This window comes from Lampetra fluviatilis, chromosome 1 (genome assembly GCF_964198595.1).
Source record: "Lampetra fluviatilis chromosome 1, kcLamFluv1.1, whole genome shotgun sequence".
In the NCBI taxonomy this organism is placed as follows: Eukaryota; Metazoa; Chordata; class Hyperoartia; order Petromyzontiformes; family Petromyzontidae; genus Lampetra; species Lampetra fluviatilis.
The window spans coordinates 16,791,904-16,819,587 of NC_136275.1; the positions used below are offsets into that span (position 1 = coordinate 16,791,904).

General features: G+C 45.7%; 1 protein-coding gene across 3 annotated transcripts in view; it reads right to left on the bottom strand.

Moving 5' to 3' along the window:
- Nucleotides 1-27,684, bottom strand: part of ANKRD28 (ankyrin repeat domain 28) — a 70,324-nt gene that overhangs the window by 19,340 nt on the left and 23,300 nt on the right. For 2 of the 3 annotated variants that reach the window (XM_078857622.1, XM_078857614.1), the window contains exons 1-14: nucleotides 19,792-20,743; nucleotides 14,769-14,852; nucleotides 13,831-13,909; nucleotides 12,523-12,593; nucleotides 11,773-11,973; nucleotides 10,568-10,655; nucleotides 9,970-10,112; nucleotides 8,601-8,813; nucleotides 7,532-7,610; nucleotides 6,417-6,531; nucleotides 5,626-5,708; nucleotides 5,134-5,251; nucleotides 4,314-4,382; nucleotides 62-202 (exon numbers count right to left, since the gene is read on the bottom strand). In XM_078857622.1, coding sequence (XP_078713748.1) covers nucleotides 62-202; nucleotides 4,314-4,382; nucleotides 5,134-5,251; nucleotides 5,626-5,708; nucleotides 6,417-6,531; nucleotides 7,532-7,610; nucleotides 8,601-8,813; nucleotides 9,970-10,112; nucleotides 10,568-10,655; nucleotides 11,773-11,973; nucleotides 12,523-12,593; nucleotides 13,831-13,909; nucleotides 14,769-14,852; nucleotides 19,792-19,905 — 1,598 coding nt within the window. In that variant the 5' untranslated portion in view covers nucleotides 19,906-20,743. Of the gene's footprint in view, nucleotides 1-61; nucleotides 203-4,313; nucleotides 4,383-5,133; nucleotides 5,252-5,625; nucleotides 5,709-6,416; nucleotides 6,532-7,531; nucleotides 7,611-8,600; nucleotides 8,814-9,969; nucleotides 10,113-10,567; nucleotides 10,656-11,772; nucleotides 11,974-12,522; nucleotides 12,594-13,830; nucleotides 13,910-14,768; nucleotides 14,853-19,791; nucleotides 20,744-27,684 lie in introns of those variants that run through there. The other variant, XM_078857632.1, reaches the window with a different exon arrangement.

The window sequence follows — 27,684 nt, forward strand, 5'->3', positions numbered from 1 at the left end:
AAGCATAGACTGGATGGTGACTGAACCCCCCCCCCACCACCCGTTGGGGCCATGTCCTCACCTGCCGTCACCGTCAGCCGCAGCAGCGTAGTGCAGCGGTGTGCAACGGCGTTCGTCCTGCTCATTGAGACGCGCGCCTGACGCGACCAGCGTCACCACACACTGCACATTGCAGTTGGCCGCTGCATAGTGCAGCGCTGTCCTGCAATGAACAAACGCGTGGCGCACATCAGAGCTGCTGTTGTTCGCAGAATAATACTTTAATTTTATATAGCGTCATTCATGCCAAGCATTCCACAGCGCTGTACATTAATACCTACTATAAGCACCCAGGAATGACTGTCCTTAACGCGAGTGACGTCACTCCACATCGACCAACCCCCCTAGTTAATAATCATGAACAGGTTACGTCCTCCACATCGACCACCTCCATTAATAATCATGAACAGGTGACGTCACTCCACATGGTGCACCCTCCCTCCTCATTAATAATCATGAGCAGGTGACGTCACGCCACATAGAACAGCCCCCCTCATTAATAATCATTATAAGGTGCCGTCCTCCAAATGGACACCCCCCCCCATTCATAATAATTAGCGGCTGACGTCACTCCACATGGGGGGCCGAGGTGCCTCCTCGCCCTTCCTCGCTACAAAGGCAGAACCCTCACGTCACGATCTCCGTAACGCTATTGAGACATCAAAGTAAAAAGGACGTCATGATGAACAAGGGATTATAACCTTAAAATTAAATAGGTATGTGTCACCGCGCCCTAACAAATTGTACATGCATTAATGAAATGAATATCACATCGCGGTCTGCTTTTCGCTTGCAAGGTTCAGATTTACTGCAATACACCCGTCCTTGGACGGGCAAAAGGATAGTTATATATAAAGACCAACTCCCATATACAGCCACAATCAAAGCAAATGAAAACCCTACTACCAAGCAAAATATTTTTTTAAAGCAATTAATAAATGGCACCAAAATAAAAGCAAACAACAAAAAAATTGGCTAACGTTGTTGTGTCACTACTTCTCGGCCTCTCTTATGTACCGTGAAGAAAGGCCACTGCTTGAAACGTCAACGATTACATTGTTTTCCTTAAAAGGCAATGCTATTCACAAACGTTTCAAGTTGTTTTTTGTTATTTGCACTTGTGCACCACTGCCAACGCAGTATCACAGAATAATGTGTAAAATTGGGCATTGTTTACAGTGGAAATCACACTTAATTAACAGGACCCTGTGGGGTGGGCTGGTAGGACTGAACAATTGAATGGCTATAATAAAATGAAATGGCAAAAAATGGCCGCCAATAAGTGGATGCCCTGTGGCCCCGCCATCCACCCGCGTAACCCCGCCCCAACCACCCGTGGCCCTGCCCCATCTCGGTGTCCCCGCCCCCAGCTCGTTGCCCCGCCCCTTACCACCGTAACCCCGCCCCAACCCCGCGTAGCCCCGCCCTCCACCTCGTGCCCACGCCCCCTGCCGCCGTTGCCCCGCCCAGCCCCGCGTAGCCCCGCCCCCTGCCGCTGTAGCCCCGCCCAATACACCCCGAGCGGGGGAGAGATTCCCAGGCCTGGCTCGGCTGAAGAGCCGCCGACGAGGGGGGGGTAGGGAGTTGTTTTTAATGTAAAAGCTTTAAATTTAAATGTTTCCATTAAAAAACATCAGGGAATGTAACATTGTTAAACATAAACTCCCTTTCACACACACGGGGGAACTATACGAAGGGAGAGCTTGAGGCCTAGGTCTAGGCTTTAGGCCTAACTGTAGGCCTTAGGCCGCCGTGAGTTAATTGTTAATATAAATGTTTTAATTATTTATGTAAAAGCTTTAAATGTTGCTATTAAAAAAACATCAGGGAATGTAACATTGTTAAACATTAACTCCCTTTCACACACACGGGGGAACTATACGAAAGGAGAGCTTGAGGCCTAGGTCTAGGCTTTAGGCCTAGCTGTAGGCCTTAGGCCGCCGTGAGTTAATTGTTAATATAAATGTTTTAATTATTTATGTAAAAGCTTTAAATGTAAATGTTGCTATTAAAAAACATCAGGGAATGTAACATTGTTAAACATTAACTCCCTTTCACACACACGGGGGAACTATACGAAAGGAGAGCTTGAGGCCTAGGTCTAGGCTTTAGGCCTAGCTGTAGGCCTTAGGCCGCCGTGCGTTGTTAATATAAATGTTTTAAACATCGTATTCACACGCAAGTATTTCTACTTGTGCTGCAATCTTTGATTATTTAGCTGCTGGCTGCATGTTTGGTGGCGATGCTACCGTTATAGCAGCACCAACTGCGGTTGGTTCTGGGTCCATGGAAACGACGCTTTTCACTGCGAGTTTGTAAAGGGTTCCAGCAGCAAATGCGGTCTCTGTTTCAGCAAGCATCTTTTCAACGTGGGCGTCCAGACAACCATTGGGGTCTTCAAAGTCGTGGTTGTTTTCGGTATCCATGTCGTGCGCGCGAATAAAAACTCGAAGTGCCAAACAAACACTGCTCAATGTAGTACTGTTATATGAATATGCCAAACGCCCGTTTATTCAACTCTATGTAGACGACATAAAATGCACCAAGGTGCCGTTTATTCCCTCTATTTTATTTCACCTTTATACTAGTAAATGCATTCGAGTTTCCCCATCTAAGGTCAATTAATCTCAGATGTGATCGTTTGGAAATGAAAGACTACGAGTCTTTAAATCTCACAGCGTTTCTTGTCAAAACAAACACTTTTAATTAACGTTACACTAGAATACAGTAATTTTTTCTTTAACTCCTCTATACCCGGTCGATATCCCTGTACCGGTACTAAGTATTATTCCTACCAGCCCACCCTGCAGGGTCCTGTTAATTATTTATGTAAAAGCTTTAAATGTAAATGTTTCTATTTAAAAACATCAGGGAATGTAACATTGTTAAACATTAACTCGCTTTCACATACGCGGGGGTACGATACGAAGGGAGAGTTTCAGGCCTAGGTCTCGGTTTTTGTAGGGTCATGCCAAGTGTTTGCAGTAGGGGGCGATGTTGCTACACGGACGGACGGACAAACGGACGGACGATATAATCTATTGGTGGCTGGTCCACTTCGTTCCTACCAGTAACAGTCTCTTAAAACCATGTATGAACAAGCATGTGGTGAGGGATATGTATATGCAATTGTTACTGAATATATATAGTGCAGTGGTAAGTACACTGCTCCATCAATCCAGCGAAGCGAATTCGATTGCAGGCCACAAGCTAATAGGTTATTTCCAACCCCCACTTCAACAACCCGCATTGACCAGCATGGTGAAGTATTGTCAAACTCCCATGCTGAGGCATTCATCGAGCAGTGAATCGTCTTCTAAAACACTTCTTATTCTAAAATCGTGATCATGTGCGTCACAAAAGTGGAGCAAACTAGACTGCGCCATTTAAAATAAAACCCATTACAAACACGCTGTATTTCAAATCACAAGCACGCAACTACAAGTGTACGTGTGCGGCCACGCACACAAATATGCAAGACCCTGGCTCAGGTGAACACACACACCTATGTATAAAGCAACATCACACGTGGCTGGCGTGCACAATGTTTACGCACACCATCTGAATGCCAAAACAAGTGTGCACCCACGTGGAAGAACGCACACCTAGCGGCCGCAAACACATGAACCGCCCACAAGCTCACAAACACTGACTTTTCTCACAAACACTGGCTTTACACTGCACTTATTCACAGATGCGAAATCAAATATCCTGTGAGTTAACAAGAGTTTTTTGCATTGGGAATTTTAAGTTTATTTTAAAGATTTCTGAAAAAAAAATTCTATACAGTATATGAAAAGTCATGTGTTTGAATGCTTCCATGTGTAACTAACAAGACTGATACATGTTCTTTTCTACTACTATGAAAGCATTTCATTAAAACTTATTATTTTAACAATTATTTTTTTTGTATTCTGCAGCAGTGTAATGGGAGAAACACGCTTAGGTATACAGAGGTGAAAACGATACCAGGAACAGAAACCACCGTTTTATGAAAATATGATTCATGTCTAACGTAACTGTATAAATACACAAAAGCCACGTCTGACTAGCCACATCACACTGTACTATTTCTTTCAGGAAGCACTGAAAGGGCAGTGAAAACGAATCCTTCCAAATGGGATTCCCCTAATGCCACTCCGAAAAATGTGGTTAATCATTTAAAACGTATGAGAAGTGTGTGTGCTTGCCTACGTATAATCCACCGGGACACATTTGCATGCAAAGTGGCGAAACCCTAACTAGACTTAATTTGACGTTGAGAAATCACTCACCTCTCAAAGCGATCTTTCTTGTTCATGTCGGCTCCAGTAGAGAGGAGCAGGTTTAAGCACTCAACATTGCTGCCAAAATAAAAAGTTCAGTCTCACCACACGGCAGCTAACACGAGGCGTACAGCGCAATTCACATGGCTTACAGTCACGCCCGTGTGCTTTAAGGCCAATACATTTAAATGAAATGAACCACAACGCTTAAAAATAAAAAGCATGCATTTTCGCTTTGAGGCTCAATTCCACTTAGAAAATATCACTTCAAATAATTGGCCATATTCATTGAGCTTTTGAAAGAAAATGACTGGAAGAAAAATAGGTTTTGCTCCCATGTATTGACCATAACCTTGATAAAAATGGGTACACTGCAATCAGTGTGAATGTCTGTGCACGCTACATGTTATTTGTAACCTCATGTAATGTATAACATGACACGAATCTAACGCCACTTTAGCAGCAAGAGGAAAAGTGTATTTCCCTCTTTGTAAGATATGTTAATTAAAACGGAATGAAAGGCTACACATCATTTGGTATGTATTTTCAGAATTGTTTTTTTATTGTGGAAAGCACACAAGTCCAACGTGTCAATGGTTTCGAGGGGAGGGGACAGAAAAACCTGGGGGGGGGGGGGGGGGGAGTACTTTCAGCGCTTGGCCATGTGTAAGTGGGGGAAAAACTTATTTTTACCCAAATCAGACTGCGTTCGGAAATGCCTAACATTACTGTGTTCAGCTGTGCTCTGTTGTGCAGAAGTTCACGTGAATTTAGCGCTTGTAAATGTACTAATGTTGGGGTGTAACACAGAAACATTTCAGTTGCATACCCTCCAGAAGCAGCCGCATGCAGGCACGTCCTCCCAAACTCATCTGGAGTGTCTATCTCGAAGCCTGCAGATAGCACGTGTTCATTACTAAATGAGGACACGATGCTGTACTTTTGTCCTAGGTGAACCGGAAACATTCCAAAAAGGGAGAACTGGTGTTAAGATCTCACAAGGACAGAGGCGTCATACCATATCGCGTGGTTAAAAACTCGGGAAGGATTAAGACACGTGTCTACCACAAGTGGTACACACGTAAGACGAGAGTGAATAGAACACTGGGTTTCATTCAAAGACGTTCGAGTGTTACAACAGCTATAAGACATGCACGCAGCCAAATTAATGAGACAAGTTAATTTTAAAATAGTGGGTGAACACGCCACCTAGAACTCACAGTTATACAAGTTTTTGATAGCACTCGCATATAAGAAATCTACAGTCAGCAGTGGTGAGGCACTGTTGCCGCCGAGGCTGTGACTGAGTGGGACAGCGTACCTGCAGACAGCAATTTTCGGCAGCAATCGGAGAATCCGCTTAGGGCAGCGAGGTGTAAGGGGAACATGCCATAAATGCCACGCCTGGAAGGAAATAGGCAGGCGAGTTAAAACTTCACGTCAATTAATCAAGTTGTCGTGTTTGACAAAAGGTCAGGGTTTAAGAGGCACCAAGTATGTCACGAGGGAAACTCAAGAAAATCTCAAATAAATCTAAAAAATCTTTACATTTTAATAACATTATTTGATTACGCAGAAAACTTGCCTTAATCTCAATGATCTTATCCAGGAGTGGATTAATTTACCATTAAAAACATTTTTTTGCATATGGCAGGAAGCTCGCATGCCTGGAGAAAAATCTAATGTGGACTTTGCTAAATGCCTCAGTGGCAAATTGCGTTCGACCATCCCGTGATGTTTAAGATTTAGAATGTTGACAGTGTGATGATGAGTTGGTGCCTTCAGTATAGAACAGTTCCAATGTATGGCATCAAGACCCGATTAGCACGGTTGGCTACGTACGGTGTGAAAGAAGTTCAACATACACACTCAGAAATGTCATGGTGCACTTACAATGCAAGTGACAATTATCTTCACGCCTACCACCAGTATTACAAGAAAAATTCCACGTAAAATAAAACGGGCGAGCTGAGGGCCATGTTCTTAGCATGTTCTGCTTGGCAAAGTGTCCCACTTCTATGTGCAGACACATATAGAAGTGGGACAAAACTGTCTGTCACCATTTCTCAATATAAAGTAAATTCAGCACACGAAGGAAACCTGAGGACTCACTTGGCAGTGTCGGCTCCGTTGGTGATGAGGGTGTTAATGAGCAGTTCGTGTCCGTATCTTGCAGCGATGTGCAGCGGGGTGTTACCATCCCTGTCCTCGCAGTCAATCTCTCCACCTAAACACCAAGCAGGCACCCGTATGTGTAGACACAGTGTGTCGGCCCATCTACCTCTCACCATTGCTCAACATGAAGTCAATTATGGTTGCATATATTACAATGCAACCCGCGGGCTATTTAATGAATCAACACAATTCGGGTTCCAACTTTACAATTTATCCTTTTTGTACCGCTTCGACAGTTGTATTGGCACCGCTAGCTTAATTGTAACATCCTGACGATTGATTCCTGAACGAAGTATTAACCGTGCGAATCTTGGGCAAAGTACATTTGAATCAATTAACCAACGCATCATTAGATGCCTATAGGATATAGAAAATAGTTTTTGCATACCAAACATTACTTTGTAACAGTTTGGTGTTTTAGATGCATTATGCTTACATTTTGAAGGTTGTTTTATACACAAACTTTCATTGTCTGGATAAATATACTATATCACTGGCTGCAATGTTCCCATAAACACATGCACATCCTGTAAATGTCGTGCAGATACACATCACGGTGCACATTTTGCCATGTGCAGCGGTAATCCGCTAATAGGGGTTTCCTAGGCAACTGGTCTAATGAGATCATCTTATGCCACTAATGAATGGAAACGACCCTGCTTGTTTTCACCAACTGCATGCCCTGGGCACAATTACAGTGTTTGTCCCAGTTGTTTCTATCAGACACGCCCTTTCACATGAAGTGTTGGATGGGTTTAGTAACATCTCTTGCACAAGTCGGGAAGGGCTCGGTGTTTGAACATTAACAAATGGGCATTGACGACTGCGGCCCAGCGAGACAAGATTGCAAAACCACCCAGAGCTAACTGTAACTTTTGGGTAACCACAGTTTGCTTTGTGACCAGGTGATAGTGAACAACTGTTACGAGGAACACCAAAGTAATAAGGACACCTTTCAATACAGATCCATTTACAAAAAACTGTTTTGTATGCAAGTTATGTGCTTAAACTTTGAGTAGATATTAAATAAATAAAATACAAACACCACACACCGTTCTGAATTAGTGTCTGTGATCTTGTAAACCTGCCGTGCACTGCCGTCATGTGTAGAGGACTCTTTCCATCCTTGCTCTGCATTTCAGAAAGGACATACTGCAGTTATATCGGATGAAGTTCAAAGTGACAACAAGATGTTGCTGATGATGAGATTATGTAGTCAGGACAATGTCTGATGCAGCAACAAAATGAGAATTAAATTTCAGCAGTGTCACTTCTGGTAAATTGCATTAATGATCCAATGACCCACACAGAGCATGCAGTGAAGAGATGCCCTCCTTAGCGCGGGTGTTTTTGTGCGACATACAACCATTAAGCAATAAATTATGCGGTCAGCACATATCCACAAGAACATTGCACAGAACAAGCAGACACAGGTGAGACATGCCCTTGAAGTCAACTACAATTAGAGCTCACGCAATGAATGGCAGTCAAGAGGCAGCACCTCCGATTAGCATGGTTGGCTATGTACAGTGCAAAATAAGTTAAACATACATAAAGTATTCTCTCGTTATTCGCAAACTTGCATCTGCAATTTTGGCTATCCGCGAATCACATCTGAACTCAACATGACTGCATTTATAAACTATTATTCAAAACTTTTATATTAATTGAATTTGTTCATTATAAAAAAAAAATTGTGTTATGATAATTTTCATGTATTCAATAGCTTATTTATGTATTTAAGGTCATTCATGAGAAAGACAGGTTTTCGTAGGCCAATATCATCATCCGCGAAATTTCCTATTCATAAGCATCTCTGGAACGTATCCCTCACGAATAAGGAAGAAATACTGTACATACATACAACGCACGAGAGGGGAAGATTCAAAAGGATTCAAAGCGATCCTTTTGATCCACATGCAGCAGTCAAGTGATTACGCAGACACAAAATGCACAAACACCTTGAAGATTTCATTCGGAAGAAACAAATGATCCTGTTCATGGCACTCATGAAGAGCGGAGGATGCAGGCACTGCACGCCAACAAGACAAAAAGGCAGGGGTGGCACCCGTCGGGTGTAGAGATGCGACCCCGCGGGGAGGGCGGGCGCATGCCCATTACCTGCACGTTCACGTCAGCGCCGTTGTTCACCAGCAGCTCGAGGCACAGCGCGCCATGCGTGGAGGCAGCGGCGAAATGGAGGGGAGTGAAGCCTCGCTCGTTGGCCTGGTTCACGTTGGCGCCACAGTCGATGAGCTCGTTGACCACCACGTCCTGCCCATTGTAGCATGCCACGTGCAGCGCCGTGTTCCCAAACGAGTTTGGATCGTCAATCTGGGGGTGAAAAAGAGGCGGCGGGTTAGGAGAGAGTGCGAGGTGCAAATGTGAACATGTGAGGATTAGGATAGCCCGTTTGTCAATCAACTGCCGGACGTGGGCCTCACCACGCCATGTGGGTCATGTGGGCGAGTAGACCATACTTCCGCATACTGGTCAGTGTGGATTGGTGAAGGCGTGGTGCATAGCTGTGGGAGCATAGAGGTACAGTCCAACAATGGACATGGCTGCACTTCCCTCTGCTCCATAACCTCAAGACAATAACAACCAATTTTCGTGGGGGTTCTCACCCATTCAAGGTCTACCCAGAAGAACTTCCGAGATGTGATAAGCTCAGGCACATTCCAGATGATTTGGTCATAAGTGAGTTGTAAATGAGGGAGCTCAAAACATGCAAAATTACGAATGTTTATGACACTTGCTTAATATTGTAATCATTTCTGATTTTGTCTCCAACCCAAATGTAAATGCTGTTATTGTGATTTACTCGTTTATTTTATTAGTGTTCAAGTGTTAGTGCTAAACTTAATACGTTTTCTGAAATGTCAACTGATTTTAAATACACATAGGACACTGTTAATGTGTTTTGAAGACTGCACACTGTCATGCGTTGTGAATTTGCAATATGACCACGATGCTAAAGGCAGTGATGATGTATCGTTCATGACGTAAAATGTAACATTTTACATGTTTTAATTGGTTTAAAAAAAATATTAATTTTTCAAGCTATCACTAAACATAAGCAATGGCCATCATTAGACATGCTGCTCACATCAATGACTACGAAATGTTAACTACCTTGCCTGGTATCCAGGAGGTCGTGGGTTTAATCCCGAGACTGATGGCTGTATATTTTGCATGTTCTCCCCGTGGTCGCGTGGATTTTTCTCCGGGTCCTCCGATTTTTCCCTCCAAATTTAGAAACATGTGTTGAGAGTATTTTGGCTGATATAAATTTCCACGTGATAAATCACTTCATTCAGCTCTCATTCGTAGTAAAGTCACTTCAGAAAGAAAGAGCTAGCGAGCTCAGTGGGCCTTACCTGGTAAAATACTAATATTTTTTAGTTTTAACTTCAACATTAAAAAGGTCGAGTGGGGGCAGGGTGTGACAGAGGAAGGATCCCAGGGAGGTGATGAGGCTTCTGCTCACATCCACACCCAGGTCCAGCAGCAGCTTCACGACACCAATCTGTCCGCTCGAGGAGGCGGCGTGCAGCGGTGAGTAGCCCTTCTTGTCCTTGCAGCGCACCTCTGCACCGTGCGCCACCAACACCTTCACCACCTCTATGTGGCCTGACGCGCACAAATGCACGTCCAGAAAAACAAATGGGCGCCCGCGTGCATGGACAGCAGCCATTCATTGTGGTGCCGCGGTGACATCACATCAGCATCTACAAAATGCATGCGTGGCCACAACACTGCATACACCAATACACCAATGTGCAATAAAAAAAATGTTAACCCTTTGTCAATCCACTGCTAGATGAAGGACTCCACCACACCATGTTGGTCAGGGGAGTTGTTTCACAAACTCACATCGTTGCGCAATACTTTGCCGAAAATATGACTGTGAATTAAAAAAATCCACGATTGGGTTTTTTTGTAAAGATGTGTGGGAATAAACCTTCAAGCACATACCATGCAGTGGCTGTATTTTGAAACGCTGCCACATTAGCAGACAAGAATGAATCCACTTCACAGAAGATCTACGAGGCATGTTTGTGTAGGAGTTGAAGTGGGGACCTCACCCATGTAGGCTGCCCAGTGGATGGCACGGCGGTCCTTCTTGTCAAAGGCATTGATGTTTGCTCCTTTCGCCACCAGAAAGTTCACCATCTGGAAGGAATTTGAAACTGTATCTTTCTGTGGCGCAGCAGTGAGTGTATAGTGTTTCAGTGTTGCTACACTATTATATAAATCTAAAAAAACGATTCAACAAAGCTTAAATATATGTTTAAGAATATATCGCTTACAATAACACGTGAAATGCCTCATGTTGTACGAGTAGAAAAAGGAAGATAATGCTTTGGCTGACAAATATTTCACAGGCAATGATATTGATTCACGCGAGAAATTCTTTACGCCCAACTCAAGCACTATCACAAACAAACAGTCAGGTGGCCTGAAAAACAAACCAACTACACATGTGCAAAAGTATACATGTTCAATCTTGCACGAAGTAGTCAATGCACATCTGCTCATGTGAATTACAGGCGTTAAAATGGAGGTTGTTAAACTATACAATTACAGTACTCTGATTGTATGTCTACACTAAACATGTGTGCATATTTTTTTATGCATATTATGATTCACCCCCACACCATCCAGCAATTTAATTAAATCTCAATATTCCTAGTGTTTTACATGTAGTATTATTTCTGTCCTTTTTGCACTTTTTCATACATTTGCCTCAAAATAAAAATATAATTTCAATACAATTTCAATAACTCGAATAAACTATTCACACACATCACTGTATGCAAATATCTTAAATGTCAATAAAGTTACGTGAATGTGCTCAAGGGCACATGGGTTGTTGCTCATCTCCAATTACAGCCCATACATAGCCAACCGTGCTAAACGGAAGTGCGAGGGAAGGACAAGAAACTCAACACAAAAAGCAGTTCTAAAGATATTATTTTTCAATCTACATTTAAAAGTGCTTAGTTCCAGTGGCTTCCTAATAGTGGAAGGAAGAGTGTTCCAGACGGCCACGGAAGCGCAGAAGAAAGCGCGCGATGCCGTGACCGCCTTTATTCAGCGGTTTGCTAAAAGCCGCTGCTGTGAGGACGACTGGAGTTCGCGTGATGGTTTATGCTCCTTGATGGGATCCGCAAGGTATTGTGGTTCATTTGCAGCAAACACATTGTGCGTAATAACTGCGATCTTATAATGTTCTGAAGACACAAAGGCAGCGTGCAACCAGGTTGGTGGGAGCCGAGCATGATCGCACCTCGGAATGGCCATTGAAGGCAGCGTGGTGCAAAGCAGTGCGCCCAGCACGGTCCGATACGTTGGAGCTGCTCAGCATGGGGATGATCGCCTCGGCGCACTTGACAGCACGGTTGGCGGCGGCCACGTGCAATGGAGTCTGCCAGTTCTTGTCCCGGGCATTCACATCCGCGGAGTGTTTCAGCAAAGTCTGCACTGCGGCCTGCGGAAAGCGAGCGTGAGGATGAGCGCACATTGTGTCCGGACCGCCGGGGGTAGCTTGGACAATGCAAATGCCATACTGCAGTGATTTATTATCTGTCGGCTCTGTAGCATCTAAATGATGCATGTCTTCCACTGTGTAGTTATTTCCACAAGTTGTGTGCGATTAATTAGCAATTTGGATTCATGTAGAATTTAAATGCAGTTGAACATGGGCATCCTGGGGAGATCCTCAGAACAAACAAAACATGTTTTACGCTCAAATTGGTCTCGTGCGTATTTTTTTACACAAATATAACTGCATGCATCACAAAACACACATTGCAATAAATAAATAAATCGTCCATCAAGGTATTTATTTTGCATGAATAGCAAGCCTTGTTCCTCCAATGCCAGTTACATAGCCTTCAAAGTATTTCCACCAATGTGTGAAGCCAACCAATTCTGCAAGCGGAGACTTTTTCTTGAAAAAAGGCTGTGTTAAATTATTTAAATGACACATTACACAAAAGGAAACCCTCGATTCAGCAAGATACAGCTCTCCTGTTACCTCACTGCGAGAAGCACACGCACGGTGCAGCGGTGTCAGCCATTTATTATCCTTTGAGTTGACTCGAGCTCCTGTGAATGCAACAACGAAGCTTAATCACCTTCACATTCTTGCAAAACCATTGTAAAAAGCACCACCACCACTAACCAGCACAATCTTACAAGCAACCTCATCACCTTCCCATTCATGTGTAGTAGGTTCAATGAGACGTGGACGACGTAGTCGGAGGCACACTTATTTATTAAACGTTTCACTCAATACAGGCCAAGGTATACAACACTCGAAGGGGTATCGGCCCCTTCACCCGTCTAACAGGGAGATCCCACTATCTCTATCCCGGCTAGCCTACTCCCAGGTCCTCCACTCGAGAGCTAGGGGAGGCTAGCTGATCCAGCTCTGGCCAAGCAAGGATCACGGCACCCTTAGTCACCAGACCGGCTCTTACAAGAGCATCGGCTCTGGGCTCTCGGGGCCACGCCACTGGCTTGCCCTGGTCGGTCCTTAGAAGGACAGCGATCCAGGGGAGTCCCAGGGCCTATCTAGCCAGTCTTCTTTCTTCACTGGGTTTAAGCTAAAACACTGAACCCCGAGCCCACCAGCTCACCGCCTTATATAGCAACTCCCCCCCCGAGGGGTGGGGCCGTGGGGGATCACAGCCCCGTTTCAGCCCCCCAGGGCTAACCGATGCGGACGTGGATGTAAGCATCCTTCCGCGTGCGGGCATAACCACCCCTGGTGTTTGTTCGCCCTCCCGTAACACCTCTACACATGCACCACAACCATGACCACCCAGCAGCCAAACTAAACTACCTTCAGATGTATGTTATACCATCACCATTACCATCCTGCAAAGACTCAACCACTGCCATTCACCACTAAATGGCGGTGACGTCACCACGGCACTTGTGCCAGGGTATGTGAACTTTAAAGCCATGTGAAGTATTGAAGGCTCACTGGCAGGTCACGGGACAGACCCAGGTTCCATGGGTTGATTAACCGAAATGACTGGCAGATGCACCACCTGTGCCCCCTACTGTGCCAATTGGAAATAATCTAAACCACCTTCATTAGGCATGACCACCACTACCATAACATGAAACTCAATGCAACCTAAGCCACAAAACAAACTCAATGTAGACTAAAAAGAAACGCATTGTTCATTTACTTCACGGCTCTCGGTTTGGTCAGTTTGTTGGCAGAGCAGTGGGAGCCAGGAAAACAAACGAGGCCGGGTGGTGCATGGGGGTGGTGCGGCGCGACGGAGCAAGGAGGAGGCTGTCATCAACGCACGCGCCAAGCAGCACTTACCTGACAGCACAAGCAGCTCGATGATCTCCGCTTCCCCCAAATAGGCGGCCGCATGCAGCGGCGTCCTCTTCTCATCGTCCTGATGGAAGGACATGCATGGCCTCTTTCACACATGCTTTGACTCAGTGACAGGTCGGGGTTACGCAAAAGGCGCACGCCAACCCAGTAATCACCCATCTTTGTGCCCTTATGCAATATGATACTATTAAACAAGTAGTTACATCCCAGAGCGATTAAAACACATTTGCACTGTACAGTTCTGCATAGCAGACTGACAAAGGCTTTACAACTGCTACTATGATCAGTTTAACATGTAGGCTTTCGCGACCAATATTATTCACAATAAAGGTTTTTAGGTTAGATCGCGTAATTATAAATGTGTCGTAACCCTCCACCACCCGACACAGCCAATTAGTAAGGGATTTGTCACGTAAACAAATGGCAATTAGTTACTGCTTCAGCCCACCGGGGTGTTGGAGAGTAAATCCACAATATTTACAATTTGATTATTATGCTATGATCCATAGCAGCAGATTCAAAACATATTTTTAGGAATTTTCTTAAATACAACCAAGGATGACAATGTAAAAAAGAATTACTGAAAATTATTATGTAATGCAAGTGCAACACATAAGTGTGCTCCTCGCTTGCAGGAATTCTGCCATTATGTATATAAAAAAAAACATTCCACGTCGAGCCCCATTTCCATCACTGCTCTAGAACCCATGGAGCTGCCGGTAAATGCAATATCAATAATTCCATAGCAGAATGGTGACTCATGTAGCCAGCGAAAACACCAGTGTCTTTATGAGCGGCTAGTTATATTGCCGCTGAAATCCGTGTTCTTTCTTCTTTAATAGGAGTCTGTGCTAGGCAGCTCCGGCTGTCTGCACAATGTTTCACCAGTCCTGCAGTCGATCAGTTATTACGGCCCTTACCACGGCATTCACCTCTTCTTTCTTGTAGATGAGCGAGCGCACCTCATCTGGGTCTCCGTTAAATATCGCTTGGATCAGAGGAGCCTGGGAACATAGCAACCAAAGCCCAAGGCATTCACAAACCAGAAGCCGCACACATGCACTCATGCCAGCTGATCTCCTTCAGAATATACGACGCAGCACGTCTCGTCTTTCTATACAGCAAAGGCAACAACATAGCAAACAGAACTGTCATAAAACCATTTACTCTTATCATTTCACATTAACATCTTAAACGATTAAGTAAAGAAATATCGGATTATTGTTTAACAACACAGGACTTGACAAAGGCATTTCAAATTGCTATCTTGTAAAGTGTTTTTTCATAAAGTCTAAAAATATCATTGAGAACTTGGTTTTTAAGAGCTTGGATAATTTCATCAATTCCCTCTAATTCAAATAACTTTTAATCGTCTACAACAGCTAAACGTAATATTTGATATTCATGTTTATTTTAGAGAACTTTCTCTGTAATTTAATGTATCCAGCCATTGGTATAAAAACCTTCATGAAATTCAGTTGGTTCCCATGATTGATTGGCTTCTAAATTGCCCATTATTCTATTCCTAATAATATTTGTAAACAATTTATAAACATGTAAAAGGGGACTAATAGGTATCTAATTGTTCAAATCAGTTGTATTTATTTTGAATGAGAAGCATTTAATTCCTGTATAAACATTTAATAAGGTGGCCCTCGTATTATCCGAACAGCTGGTCCCGCTTCTTTGGAAGAGCTAAACTTAGAATGCACAAAGAAACAAATTGCATATCACCTTGGGAGTCCAGTAAGGATATATGAATGGCAAAACTATTAGTATCTCTGATTTGCTGATGATGCAGTCATTTAACAAGCAATTGAAATTAATATGTCTAATGATTGATGGTAATAAAGAATATTGGTTTCAAGATAAACATAAATAAAACAAAAGTAACATATGGGTTTACTCAACAAATGCAAATATTCGTTGGAGGGTATGTTTTTTGTTTGCATTCTGACCACAAGCATTGTGGTTAATGCAGACATGATTCCTTGTAAAAGGTTTCAGTTTGGTGTTTTAACATTTTAACACTTGTTTTGTTGCCAGAAAAAGGAGAAAAACTATTATCAAATGAAAATAAACCCATCAGAGTATGTATGTCGAGGGCAATTACTGAACAAGAACCAGGATCAAAATAATGAAACAAAGGGACAAGCAGAAGGAGGGACACTGAACTTAATAATGAAAATCTAAATATCAAGTATCAAAACAAACAATAAACCGGACCCACACATTGAAAAGCAAGATGTTAACAAAGTCGTAATTAATCGCAGTAACAGTTCTATTTCTGAAGGTCTGAAATCCGTTTTAGCTAAAGGACTAAACTTTGCAGTCACACCTAGACACATACCAGTTAATGATATAATTGCTCGAGTAGATGTAGCTCTCAAGGGCTTGAGTCACATCGCTGCAGACGTAGCAAGATCCGAAATCTCTGCAACCCTCAAAAACGCTAAGATGCCAGCTAGCAACATCAGCAAAGATGAGCGTTTTGAATTAGCTCAATTAAAAAAGAGGGATGACATTGTCATCCTCTCAGCCGACAAAGGCAATGCCACTGTCATCATGGGCAAAATAGAATACAACAACAAAATTCAAGAACTACTCAACGATGGCAGCTATACAAAAATAAAAAGAGACCCCACCAACAGCCTCGTCACTAAAACCAACAAAATCATTTCTGATTCAACCGCATTATTTGATCAGACCAAACAGTTCTCGTTGAAACCTTCTGCAGCCAGGCCACCAAGATTATACGGCTTGCCAAAGATACATAAAGAAGATACACCTCTTCGTCCCATTGTCTCAACTATCAACTCCCCCACCTATAAATTGGCTCATTTTTTGTCTGAAATCCTACGGCCTTTCACTGGAAAAACCACCTCTGCGGTACTAAACTCTACTGACCTGGTATCGACAATCAAGGGGATTGCCCTGTCCCCAGACGACCTGCTTGTCAGTTTTGATGTGGTTTCCTTATTCACCAAGGTTCCTGTACCTGACACCATCGCAATCATTGAAGACTTGGTTCATCAAGGACTGAATGCTGGGGTACCCCCCCTGGTGAGACACTGCTTAACCAATACATACTTCACCTGGAATGAAACTTTCTACAAGCAAATTGAGGGCACCCCAATGGGCTCCCCCCTATCTCCGGTTGTAGCCAACATCTTCATGGAGAAATTTGAGACGGACGCCATCCAGACTGCCACTCTACGCCTGACCTTATGGAAGAGGTACGTAGATGACACTTTTGTCATCTGGCCACATGGCCGGCCTGCTCTAGACCAATTTCTCGACCACATCAATTCCATACACCCAGCCATCAGATTCACCATGGAAGTCGAAAAAGATGGCAAGCTACCCTTTTTGGATGTCCTAATCAAAAGGAGACCTGATGGTTCAATGAGCCACTCTGTCTACAGGAAAGCCACCCATACGGATGCTTACCTAAAACCGGATTCCCACCACCATCCATCCCAGAAGAATTCCCTCATCAAGACTCTATATCATAGAGCCCAATGCATATCCGACCAGGAACACATTGCCAGTGAACTCAAACACGTACGCCAAGCTCTTAAGGCTAATGGTTACTCCGACTACACAATCCGCAAGGCCATCACTCCAACCGTCAAGAAGGATCCTGCTGAGGAGCCTCTCAAAACCATCACCTTACCCTACATTGCTGGGGTCACAAAAAAGATCTCCAAAATCCTGATTAAACACAAGATTCAGGTACGATTCAACACAGTACATAAAATCCGTGATCTGGTTCCGTCTGTAAAAGACGTGGTTCCAGACATACAGTACCCTGGCGTCTACAAACTAAGTTGCCTCTGTGGTAGCAGTTACATTGGGGAAACCAAACGACATGTCTCGGACCACATCCGTGAACATAAAGCTGACCTGAAACACGGTAGGACAAACACCTCAGCCGTGGCAGATCACTGTTACAACTCAGTGGGCTCACATGACATTGACTTCTCCAAGACAGAGGTTCTCTGCAAGCCATCTGGCTATCATGAGAGATTCGTTCATGAGGCGATCCACATATACAAACACAGAGACAATTTTAACCGAGAAGATGGATTCTGGCTTAGCAATCATTGGAAGGACGTAATAAACCATTTCGATACACATTAGGGTGGGTAGAATAATACATAGTGCTATATTAAAATGTATAAGGTATATAGGGTGGTTTATAGCAATACAGTATATAATTTAATGTTGGGTTTATCTATGGCAGTATATAGTACGGTATATGCTCGTGTGATGTAAGAGAATAAAGTTTAGATGGAAGCATATTATATAATTTTTACGACGTAGAATTGTAATGTATTACTTGCTGTTAGTAACTCAGCTTATTGTAGAGTATAGTAAGTATACTGATGGTGCTATGAAGTTTATACTTTAGTTTTTTATGTAGTTTATATTTTAGTTTTCTACGTGGTTGTTTAGTAACTGCAGCTACATATCATTAACATTCCTTTCCTTTGTTAATGTTACTCCCTGCACCCCCCCTTGGTGCTGCTGATCCTGCATAATGCATGGGCATAATATGACTTTGAAACCCCCCCGCCCACCTCCTACGCATTTCCCATGAATATGCTAAATTCCTCTTCATATGCACATTCTTTTTGTTAAGGCGCTCTTCCACCTCCAACCAAGCTTATATATAATCTCCTAGCTTGGTAGTGTCTCATTCTTCACCTGAAGACGGCTGCTTGCGTTGTAGCCGAAACGTCGTGAGAATTATTTTATTTTATTATGTTTTATTTTTATTATTTTATTACTTCCCTTCTACGTGACTTTACCGAAAGAACCAAGAAGATACATATTATCTGCTATGATACATGGGTCTAAAACTTGAACGACAAATAAAATGGAACATAAGCTGAAAAGTGTACAAAAATCATTGGAGGAACATGCTTGGAATTACAATGAGAAAGAGGTACAGATTGGATCAGAACAAGAACAAGTTAGAGACATCATACTATGTTCTTTCGGTAAAGTCACGTAGAAGGGAAATAATAAAATAATAGTTAAAATATTAAACAATTAAATTCCACAGCAAGAAAATTTGAATTTTTTTTCTTGCTGTGGATTTCACACCTGATGATCATTGCTTGTGTTGCAGTCGAAACGTCATGAGAATTTTATAGCTTTATATATTTATTATTTTATTATTTCCCTTCTACGTGACTTTGCCGAAAGAACCAAGAACATAACTATATGGGTTTGGAGAGACATCGCTGTTAGAGATGATGGCCGATGGCCAATAATCGAGACTGAAGATGGAATGGCAGCCAGAAGACAGAAAAAAGCCCGAGCCGACGACTGTCAAAAGAAAAAGTACTGCGATCATCTCGTGTGCTAAAGTGACATGGACGGTTGCATCACATAACTGTGATGGTGATAAGAGGCCGTCATGCAGCAGTAGATAAATCATGGCGGATGATGAAATCCTTGTGTTAGTGGAATCTCAACAATTAGAAGTGACAGGCAAACATTGCATTGAATACAAGCAGCGATTTCGTTCTTTGGGAGAAAACCGCATTATTTCACTCCGCTACACTGGATGCAGCATATATAGAGAGTTCTAGTGCAGATTGTTTATGTAATAAAAGCATATATACCGTTTGAAATTTTATTTACAAAAAAAATTCACAAAATTATATTCAAACATCAAAGATAGAAATTTTAGAGAAATAAAAATTAACAATAGTCTAAGGCATTTTTTACATTTGCATGACAAAAGAAAAACGTAGCCGGCAAAGTTCAATTGTAATCTGACACAGATGCACACAAACGCATAGCCGGTAACTTGTTACCACAAGCTCAATTACACTGGTAATGTTCAACTACACATTAAACGTTAAAGCGTACAGTACCACGTTTTTAAGCCACAGTTCCACAGAGACAGATTTTTTTTCTTTTGCCCACCATGCAGGGTGCTGGAGTACGCCGTCTCCTGCCGATATCTCTCCTGGGAAGCGTGAAAACCTGCACGGGCACATCGCCCTCCTCCTCCAACACCACCACGCACACGCGCTTCATGTCTGCCCGACGGCCGCAAAATCAGGTGTCCAAATGTCTTCAAAGTGGGGCCGACAAGGAAGGCTGCACACAGATGATCGGCGCATTTCCCCCTCCACTCATTCCGAAGGTCCTGTCCCCGTTACAGAGAAGCCACCCACACCACCCCCTTCCACACCCAACGACGCTTTCCTCATCCGCGTCACTCCTTCCTTTAAAATAGCCTTGCCTCGTGGCGGGATGCATGCTGGAAGGCCTCCGCCGGCAGGTTGCCGCTAGCCATCGTCGAAATGCCGGTAGCGTGCGAAGACGAAAACACAGGATGCCTCCTCGGGAGAGCAGTCCTATTGCCCCGCGTTGTCCAAAACCCAAGCAATATGCGATACCCACGTTACTATTCAAATAGCTCACGGGCGCAAACCAACGTGGGACGCCGAAAGGAATGCAAACTATTTTTAACGTACAGTCCGCAGAGCATCCGTGCAGACATAGTCCGCCTCGGCCTCTTACGTGCCCAATTTTCCACTCGATTGCACGGTCCTGACAATGTTTTCTTTGTCCGCAAACAGAAGAGCTTTGACGAGGTGCGAACGGTGTTTGCCCACAACCTAAACTGACGTCTTTCGTCCGTGACCCTGCCAACGTTGGTGACAACGCGCCGCTGGCGTGCCCTTTTTTGTTCTACCAGTAGTCACATAAATAAAGAAAACTCCACGTTGCGCACTCTCCTTCGTTCAAAAACTCAAGTCCGCCAAGGCTAACTGGAGGCTAAAGGGATGGGGGGCACTTGGGAGTGGCCGCCCGACCGTAGCGAATGCCGGCCAAGACTGAATCGAGCACGAGCGGGCACAAAAAAAAACCATGGCTACAGACCCGACCCTCCTCCCACCCTCTACGTGGCTTTTATAGCCACCGGCAAACAAAAAAAAGCGGACGACTTCGCGTCGACGCACAGACGCATACCAATCGGGCTTCTGCACGGGAGCTCGGGCTAACTGCTGCCCTTCAACAAGGCCTCCCAGGGAAAAAAAACCACACACATCCTGTGTGCCGTAAATCAACACGAGGTTTCCCCTGGGTGTGGTCTTGGCGTCAGCACCACTGGGAAACTAGCATCTAGCCCACACAGTGCGGTATGCTGCGGACGTATCTTAGTCAGTGCCGTGCGTGCGCGCACACAGCTGGCAGCAAGCGAGCCGGGGGTGCCTTGGCAATCTTCACACACCATTTTTTTGTTGTTTCGACAAAACTGGCTATTGCTCTACAGTACTGTCTAACCGGGTTAAATGTGAAATACACACACCGAAATAGGTTGTGCGCGAGGTGAAAGGGGACGGATGCTCAGACTTTCCTGAAGGAAACCGGACAAAAAAAACTGGAAGTGAAATTAATTGAGAAGCGTGCAAGCAAAGAACGATGCCACACTTTTCGTTCCTGTCTCGATAATTCTTTATATGAAATCTAAAACAAACCACAGCGGTTTTCGGTAACCGACTAAAGCGACTCGTAGAATATTAATTATGCTGGCAGTATACCACCATGCCCGTGACAGTGGCTTTTTCATCATTAACCCATTATCCATTTGGCAATAACAACACTGTAAACCCAGCCATTCACAAACAGCCATGTCGCAATTTCCACATGCCTGCTTTTCTATTAAACATTTTTTACCATTCAACTTATTACTTTTTACACTAAAAGTATGAGCAAAACTAAATGTGTGAGTTTGCACGTACATGTTCATGTAACTATGTTTTAGGAAAACTAAACATTTATGGAGTAAATAAATATTAATTTTACTACATTTAATACGTGAAACTGAAACTACTGAATAATATGCACCTCGCCATTTTTTCAGCTATGCGATAATAGCACACTTAATATATTAATCCTCAAAATGTATCCACAATGAAGGTAATTAGATTTGCATAATACCCTAAGAATGATATAGGTTTTCCAGTAATACTATTTTTAAAACTCACATCTACCAAAAGAGGTTATGTGACAAACGTAACAGACCTATAGCATCACTCACTGTAGGATTAATTATCAGTTGGGCTGTATTACAATCAACGTTAGCCTTGACTTTCAATTAAAATAGGGGAAAAGTCCTCTTCTTGCATGCCAAGCTAAGTAGACAGGAAACAAGGCGATCTCACTATACATTCGACATGCTGTTCACAAATCCAACTTGACTCAAATAATGCGGTACTTGTAAGCGAGACTTGGCCCTCATCCACCCCCCAAATAACAGGGGCCGCAAACAGAAGAGCGCACTGTGACCATATGCCCCAGGGCCGCCACGCACGCTTCACAGCGAGAGCCACATGGCACGGGGGCCTCCGAATGAAGAACATTCACTGGGGAATACGGGGGCTCTTGCCTGCAAAAAAGAGCCAACGTGTTCAATGCTTTTAAATCGTTCATTACCACTTACATTCGGTAAAGCAATGGAAATAGCAGCGATAGTTTAATCACATCAGTCGGTGTGCACGTTTTAATTGCCATATGTCCAACGAACAACACCAAGGTTGTACTTAGGCATGACTGACACTTATATAGCTCTTCTTCAGCCATTACTCTCAGCAACGTATTGCTATTGTACGCAAGGGGAGACTTGTGAAAATATACCTTTCATACAGCGATACTCATGACAATGTGCTTTGCATGACAAGTGCAAGACAGTCCAGTGCCACTATTCATCTTTTCCTATTTCATCATCTCTACATTCTTTGTTTGAGAATGAGACCCAAAAACATTCATTGTGAAAACAATGGTATCCATATTACAACAATGCCCTTCCTTTGCAACTACTATATTTGTTTTGACAGGCAGAAGGTAGTTATGGGAAAGTTTACAATTTGTATGGTTTTTGGCCAAACACCAAACCTCACAAAGCAGTCTGAGAGGGTTTTACGAGGACGTAAGCACAAGACACCTTTTTATGAATGCAGCAACATCGTAAAGAATGTTTCATGTAATGTGTGAATTGACTATATCAAAGGAATATGGAATACTTCAACCAAAACGTATATGGTGCAAAAAATGTATTTACACTTGCACTGAAAGGTTTTTTAAATTGCATTATTACCATCATAGCATGATGCTTTGCCCTACACCATTCACTTACTGAACAAAGATTGTACATTATTAAATCAATAATATTGGCCTATGACATAAAAAGCAGATTAAGAATAAACAATTAGAAAGAAACATTCCACGTAAGTGCACTCAGTGTAGTGTCTTCAAAGAAAGTTAAAATTTATCTGTGGCGTTGTCCAAGTGGTTGACAAACGCCTCCATAATACTGTACAAGCCAAACGGATGTTTTTAAATTATCAAGCGCCGTACTGACCCCTGGTGGAATCTCTTGGCATTATCCATATTACTCACCCACTGGTTTCCACAGCGTACACATCTGGCATTTTTTTTAAATCCAGCTTCATCGTCTTTGTGATGTCATCACATTATGTGACAAAGCATCTATCCGGAAATCTCGCTGAGCAGTTAACGAACGGCCCAAGGGAAGCAGATATCACATAACTACCTCTGAGATCCCTCCCAAGTAACCTCTGGTTCACATAAAAGAGGACAGCACTTTTCCACCTGCTCTGCCACTGAGAGTAAAGTTCATCACATGGCAGTCAACCCCAAATAATTACATATTTTAATACTTAATCTCTACAAAGTTAAATGTGCAAAATATATTTTAATTTGAAGACAAATATTTCACGTAACATTTTCCATTAACATTATAGTGGATGGCGTACTGCACTATGAAGATGGTGACCTTAGTTCGATTCCCCGTTAAGTCCCACACCAGTTTGGAATTATACCTGAACCAGTCCTTGACTCTCCCTTACCCAACCTGCACTGACCAGCCTAATGCAGTAAGGTCAAATAACCCTCACGGCCAAGACAATGTGGGAAGGCCTTCATCCAGCAGTGGATTGACAAAAGGTTGATAGTTACTTTTGTAATCACTCATGTAAACTGTAATCTAATAAGGCTTTCAGATCCTTACTTCAACTTTAACAACATAGTGAACATACTCTTAGTTCTTTCGGTAAAGTCACGTAGGTAAAAAATTGAAATAAAAATTAATAAAAATAAAACAATAAAAAAAATCACGACGTTTCGGAGGCAACACAAGTCTCCGTCATCAGGTGGGACCGTCACAGCCAGATTTGCTGCATCAAGTGAGGCAAGGATTCAAGATGTAAGCCCTTAAATGCAAGTTGAGGGGGGAGGGAGCTTATCAGAATGTGGTAGCCAATGAATGGAACGTATCGGGATAAGCTCCCCCCCCTCTCCTCCCCCCTCAACTTGCATTTAAGGACTTACATCTTGAATCCTTGCCTCACTTGATGCAGCAAATATGGCTGTGACGGTCCCACCTGATGATGGAGACTTGTGTTGCCTCCGAAACGTCGTGATTTTTTATTTTTTATTGTTTTATTTTTATTAATTTTAATTTCATTTTTTACCTACGTGACTTTACCGAAAGAACTAAGAGTATGAATCCTTGCAGTCACGAAAGTTTCAAACATAGTGAACACAATGTGTTATGCAATATGAGTTTACTATTTTTCCCTGAACCCCTTTAACAGCAATTGGATCGGACTTTCAAGTCATTTTATGTTAGACATGCAACCCTGGAAATTGTATTACTTGAACATGAGGTGAAATACACATAATATGCCGAGGTGTTGTGGTATCCAGTGACCCTGATATTGGCTCATTTATATATAGAGTACTAGTGGGAAGTACCTGGCGTTGCCCGGGGGGAAAATATATTTCAAAACTTATCTTTAAAACATAACATATATACACAAATACGAAGCTATTGTGAAAGCCTGGCATTCGGTTTGACTGCCCATTTGTCCATCAACAAAATTATAAGAGGCTTGAAGAAGTCCTGAATCAAAAAGTAATAGAAAGTGGCAGGTAAATAGTTTATCTAAAAGGTTTCCGAAAATTGTCGACCCCCCCACCCTCAAAAAATATTTTTACCCCCCCCCCCCCCGCACATATACCTACACACAATAGAGTAGTATCTAGTGACTCTGTCGTAGTATCTGTTCATTCTACAGTAGAATCTGCCGACTCTATAGTAGTGTAGAGGAGTAGAGGAGAGTGGTGGCGTCGCGTGCGCTGTCCGGTGCTGTGACATCACGGGACGTGGGGTCGCACGCGCCGGGCAGTGCACGTGACGTCTCGCCTCAGAGGGTATTTAAGGGAGACCCCGTGACGTAAGCGGGGTCACTGGAGGAACGGGGATAGTGGAAGGGGTGAAGAGGGAACCCTTATAGTGATACCTGTTAATAAACCCTGGCGGAAGCCCCTAACTCACCTCCGTCTCCGAGTACCTCCGTCTACAACAGCAACAACTACTTAACAACTGGTGTCAGAAGTTTACACCGTCGCCAACATGTCAAAAGCGGGCGCACGGCGTAAGAACCCACCGGCACATGACTTGGAGGGTGCCGAAGGCGGAGAGGAGGCTCCAGCAGTGACCCCGGAGCCCGGGACCCCGGTGACGGTCCCCATGGAAACGAGCGGGCCGGAGCGGGAGGATTCGGCTGCGGGGAGTGCCAGCTCACCGCCGCCGCCAGAGACGGAAAGCGTCCCCGCAGCTCTGCTGCACCAGCTCCTGCAGGCGGTGGGGCAGCTGACCGTCAGGTTGGCCGAGGTGGAGGCACGGACGCAGCCAACCGCCCCGCACTTGAGACGGGAGCAACTGTCAACTGCCAACGTTGAAAGCGCCGCCGTTTTCCCAGCGACCGCTCCACCGGAAATGGCCGTCATGTTGGCTGCGACGCAATCCGCGGCGGCCATGTTGGCTCGGGAGACGTATACGGCTGCGACGCGGCGGGCGGCGGACTTGGCTGCCATGGCGACCGCGACGCCGCGTCTCTCCACCGACGCGGCCGGGGTTTCTCGGCACGCCGCTCCTGCGGGACCAGCCGCCGGCGACGACGCGGCCCTACATCAAGCTGCGCCCGCCGGGGGGGCCCCGGGTAAGTACGCGCGTGCCGTCCTCGCCGGGCCGCCGGAGTGGGCAGCGGCGACTGCCGCTGCCCCGTACATCGCCGTGCCGCCGGAATGGGCCGCGGGTGCTGCCATGGCGACCGCGACGCCGCGTCTCTACACTGACGCGGCCGGGGTTTCTCGGCACGCCGCTCCTGCGGGACCAGCCGCCGGCGACGACGCGGCTCTACATCAAGCTGCGCCCGCCGGGGGGGCCCCGGGTAAGTACGCGCGTGCCGTCCTCGCCGGGCCGCCGGGGTGGGCAGCGGCGGCTGCCGCTGCCCCGTACATCGCTGTGCCGCCGGAATGGGCCGCGGGTGCTGCCATGGCGACCACGACGCCGCGTCTCTACACTGACGCGGCCGGGGTGTCTCGGCACGCCGCTCCTGCGGGACCAGCCGCCGGCGACGACGCGGCTCTACATCAAGCTGCGCCCGCCGGGGGGGCCCCGGGTAAGTACGCGCGTGCCGTCCTCGCCGGGCCGCCGGGGTGGGCAGCGGCAGCTGCCGCTGCCCCGTACATCGCCGTGCCGCCGGAATGGGCCGCGGGTGCTGCCGCGGCTCCACCTGTCGCTGCGCTCACGGGGCCGGCCACCGGCGATGCCGCGGCTCTGCACCTCGCCGTGCCTGCGTCCCTTGTCATGGATGACGCCGCGGCTCCGTGTTATACCGCCGCGTCTTCGGCGTGGCCCATGGAGGCTGCAACGCCGTGGTGCCTCGCCGCGTCGCGAGAGGTTGCGGCGGCTGCGGCCGCTGTCCCGCACCTCGCTGCGCCGGCGGGGTGGGCCGCGGGGGCCGCCGCAGCTCCGTGTTATACCGCCGCGTCTTCGGCGTGGCCCGGGGAGGCCGCAACTCCGTGGTGCCTCGCTGCGTCGCGAGAGGTTGCCGCAGCTACGGCCGCTGTCCCGCACCTCGCTGCGCCGGCGGGGTGGGCCGCGGGGGCCGCTGCAGGCCCGATTTATACCGCCGCGTCTTCGGCAACGCCGTGGTCCCTCGCCGCGTCGCGGGACGACGCCGTGGCTTCGTACGCCGCCGCTGACAGGTGGGTCGCGAAAGCGCAGGTGCCTTCACACCTCGCTGCATCTACGGCGTGGCCCATGGGGGCCGCAACTCAGCCGCACTTCGCTGCGTCTACGGCGTGGCCCATGGGGGCCGCAACTCAGCCGCACTTTGCTGCGTCTACGGCGTGGCCCATGGGGGCCGCAACTCAGCCACAATTCGCTGCGCCTACGGCGTGGCCCATGGGAGCCGCAGCACCACCGCACCTTTCCGCGTCTTCGGCGTGGCCCGCGGGAGCCGCAATGCTGCCACCGCCGCACCACGTCGCGTCCGCCGGGTGGCCCGCAGGTGCCGCTTGGCTTCCACACCTCGCGGCGCCGCGCGGCCAATGGCAGCGCCGGTTACCCGACGTTGCGCCGTTTGTCGCGCAAGGGGGCGACTGGTCGGCCTTCCAGGACCGGTTCGACGCGGCATACATGTCGGTCGGCTGGTCCATGGAGGAGGCCTTGCCGGCGCTTCCGACCTGCTTGGACGAAAGGGCTCTGCAGGCCTTCAAGTCCATCCATCCGGCCAATCGGGCTACACTCCCGGCGGCCTATATCCAAATGGCCAACGTTTTTGAGCCGCCGTCCACCGCGCAGCTAAAGTTTTCATTGCGGCGGCGGGAGGAGGGGGAACTGCCGCTGGCCTTCCGCTGCTCGCTCCTGGCCCTGGCACAGGCTGCATACCCTGACCTGTACGGCAGGGCACTTGATTCTATGGCCTTGGGGAA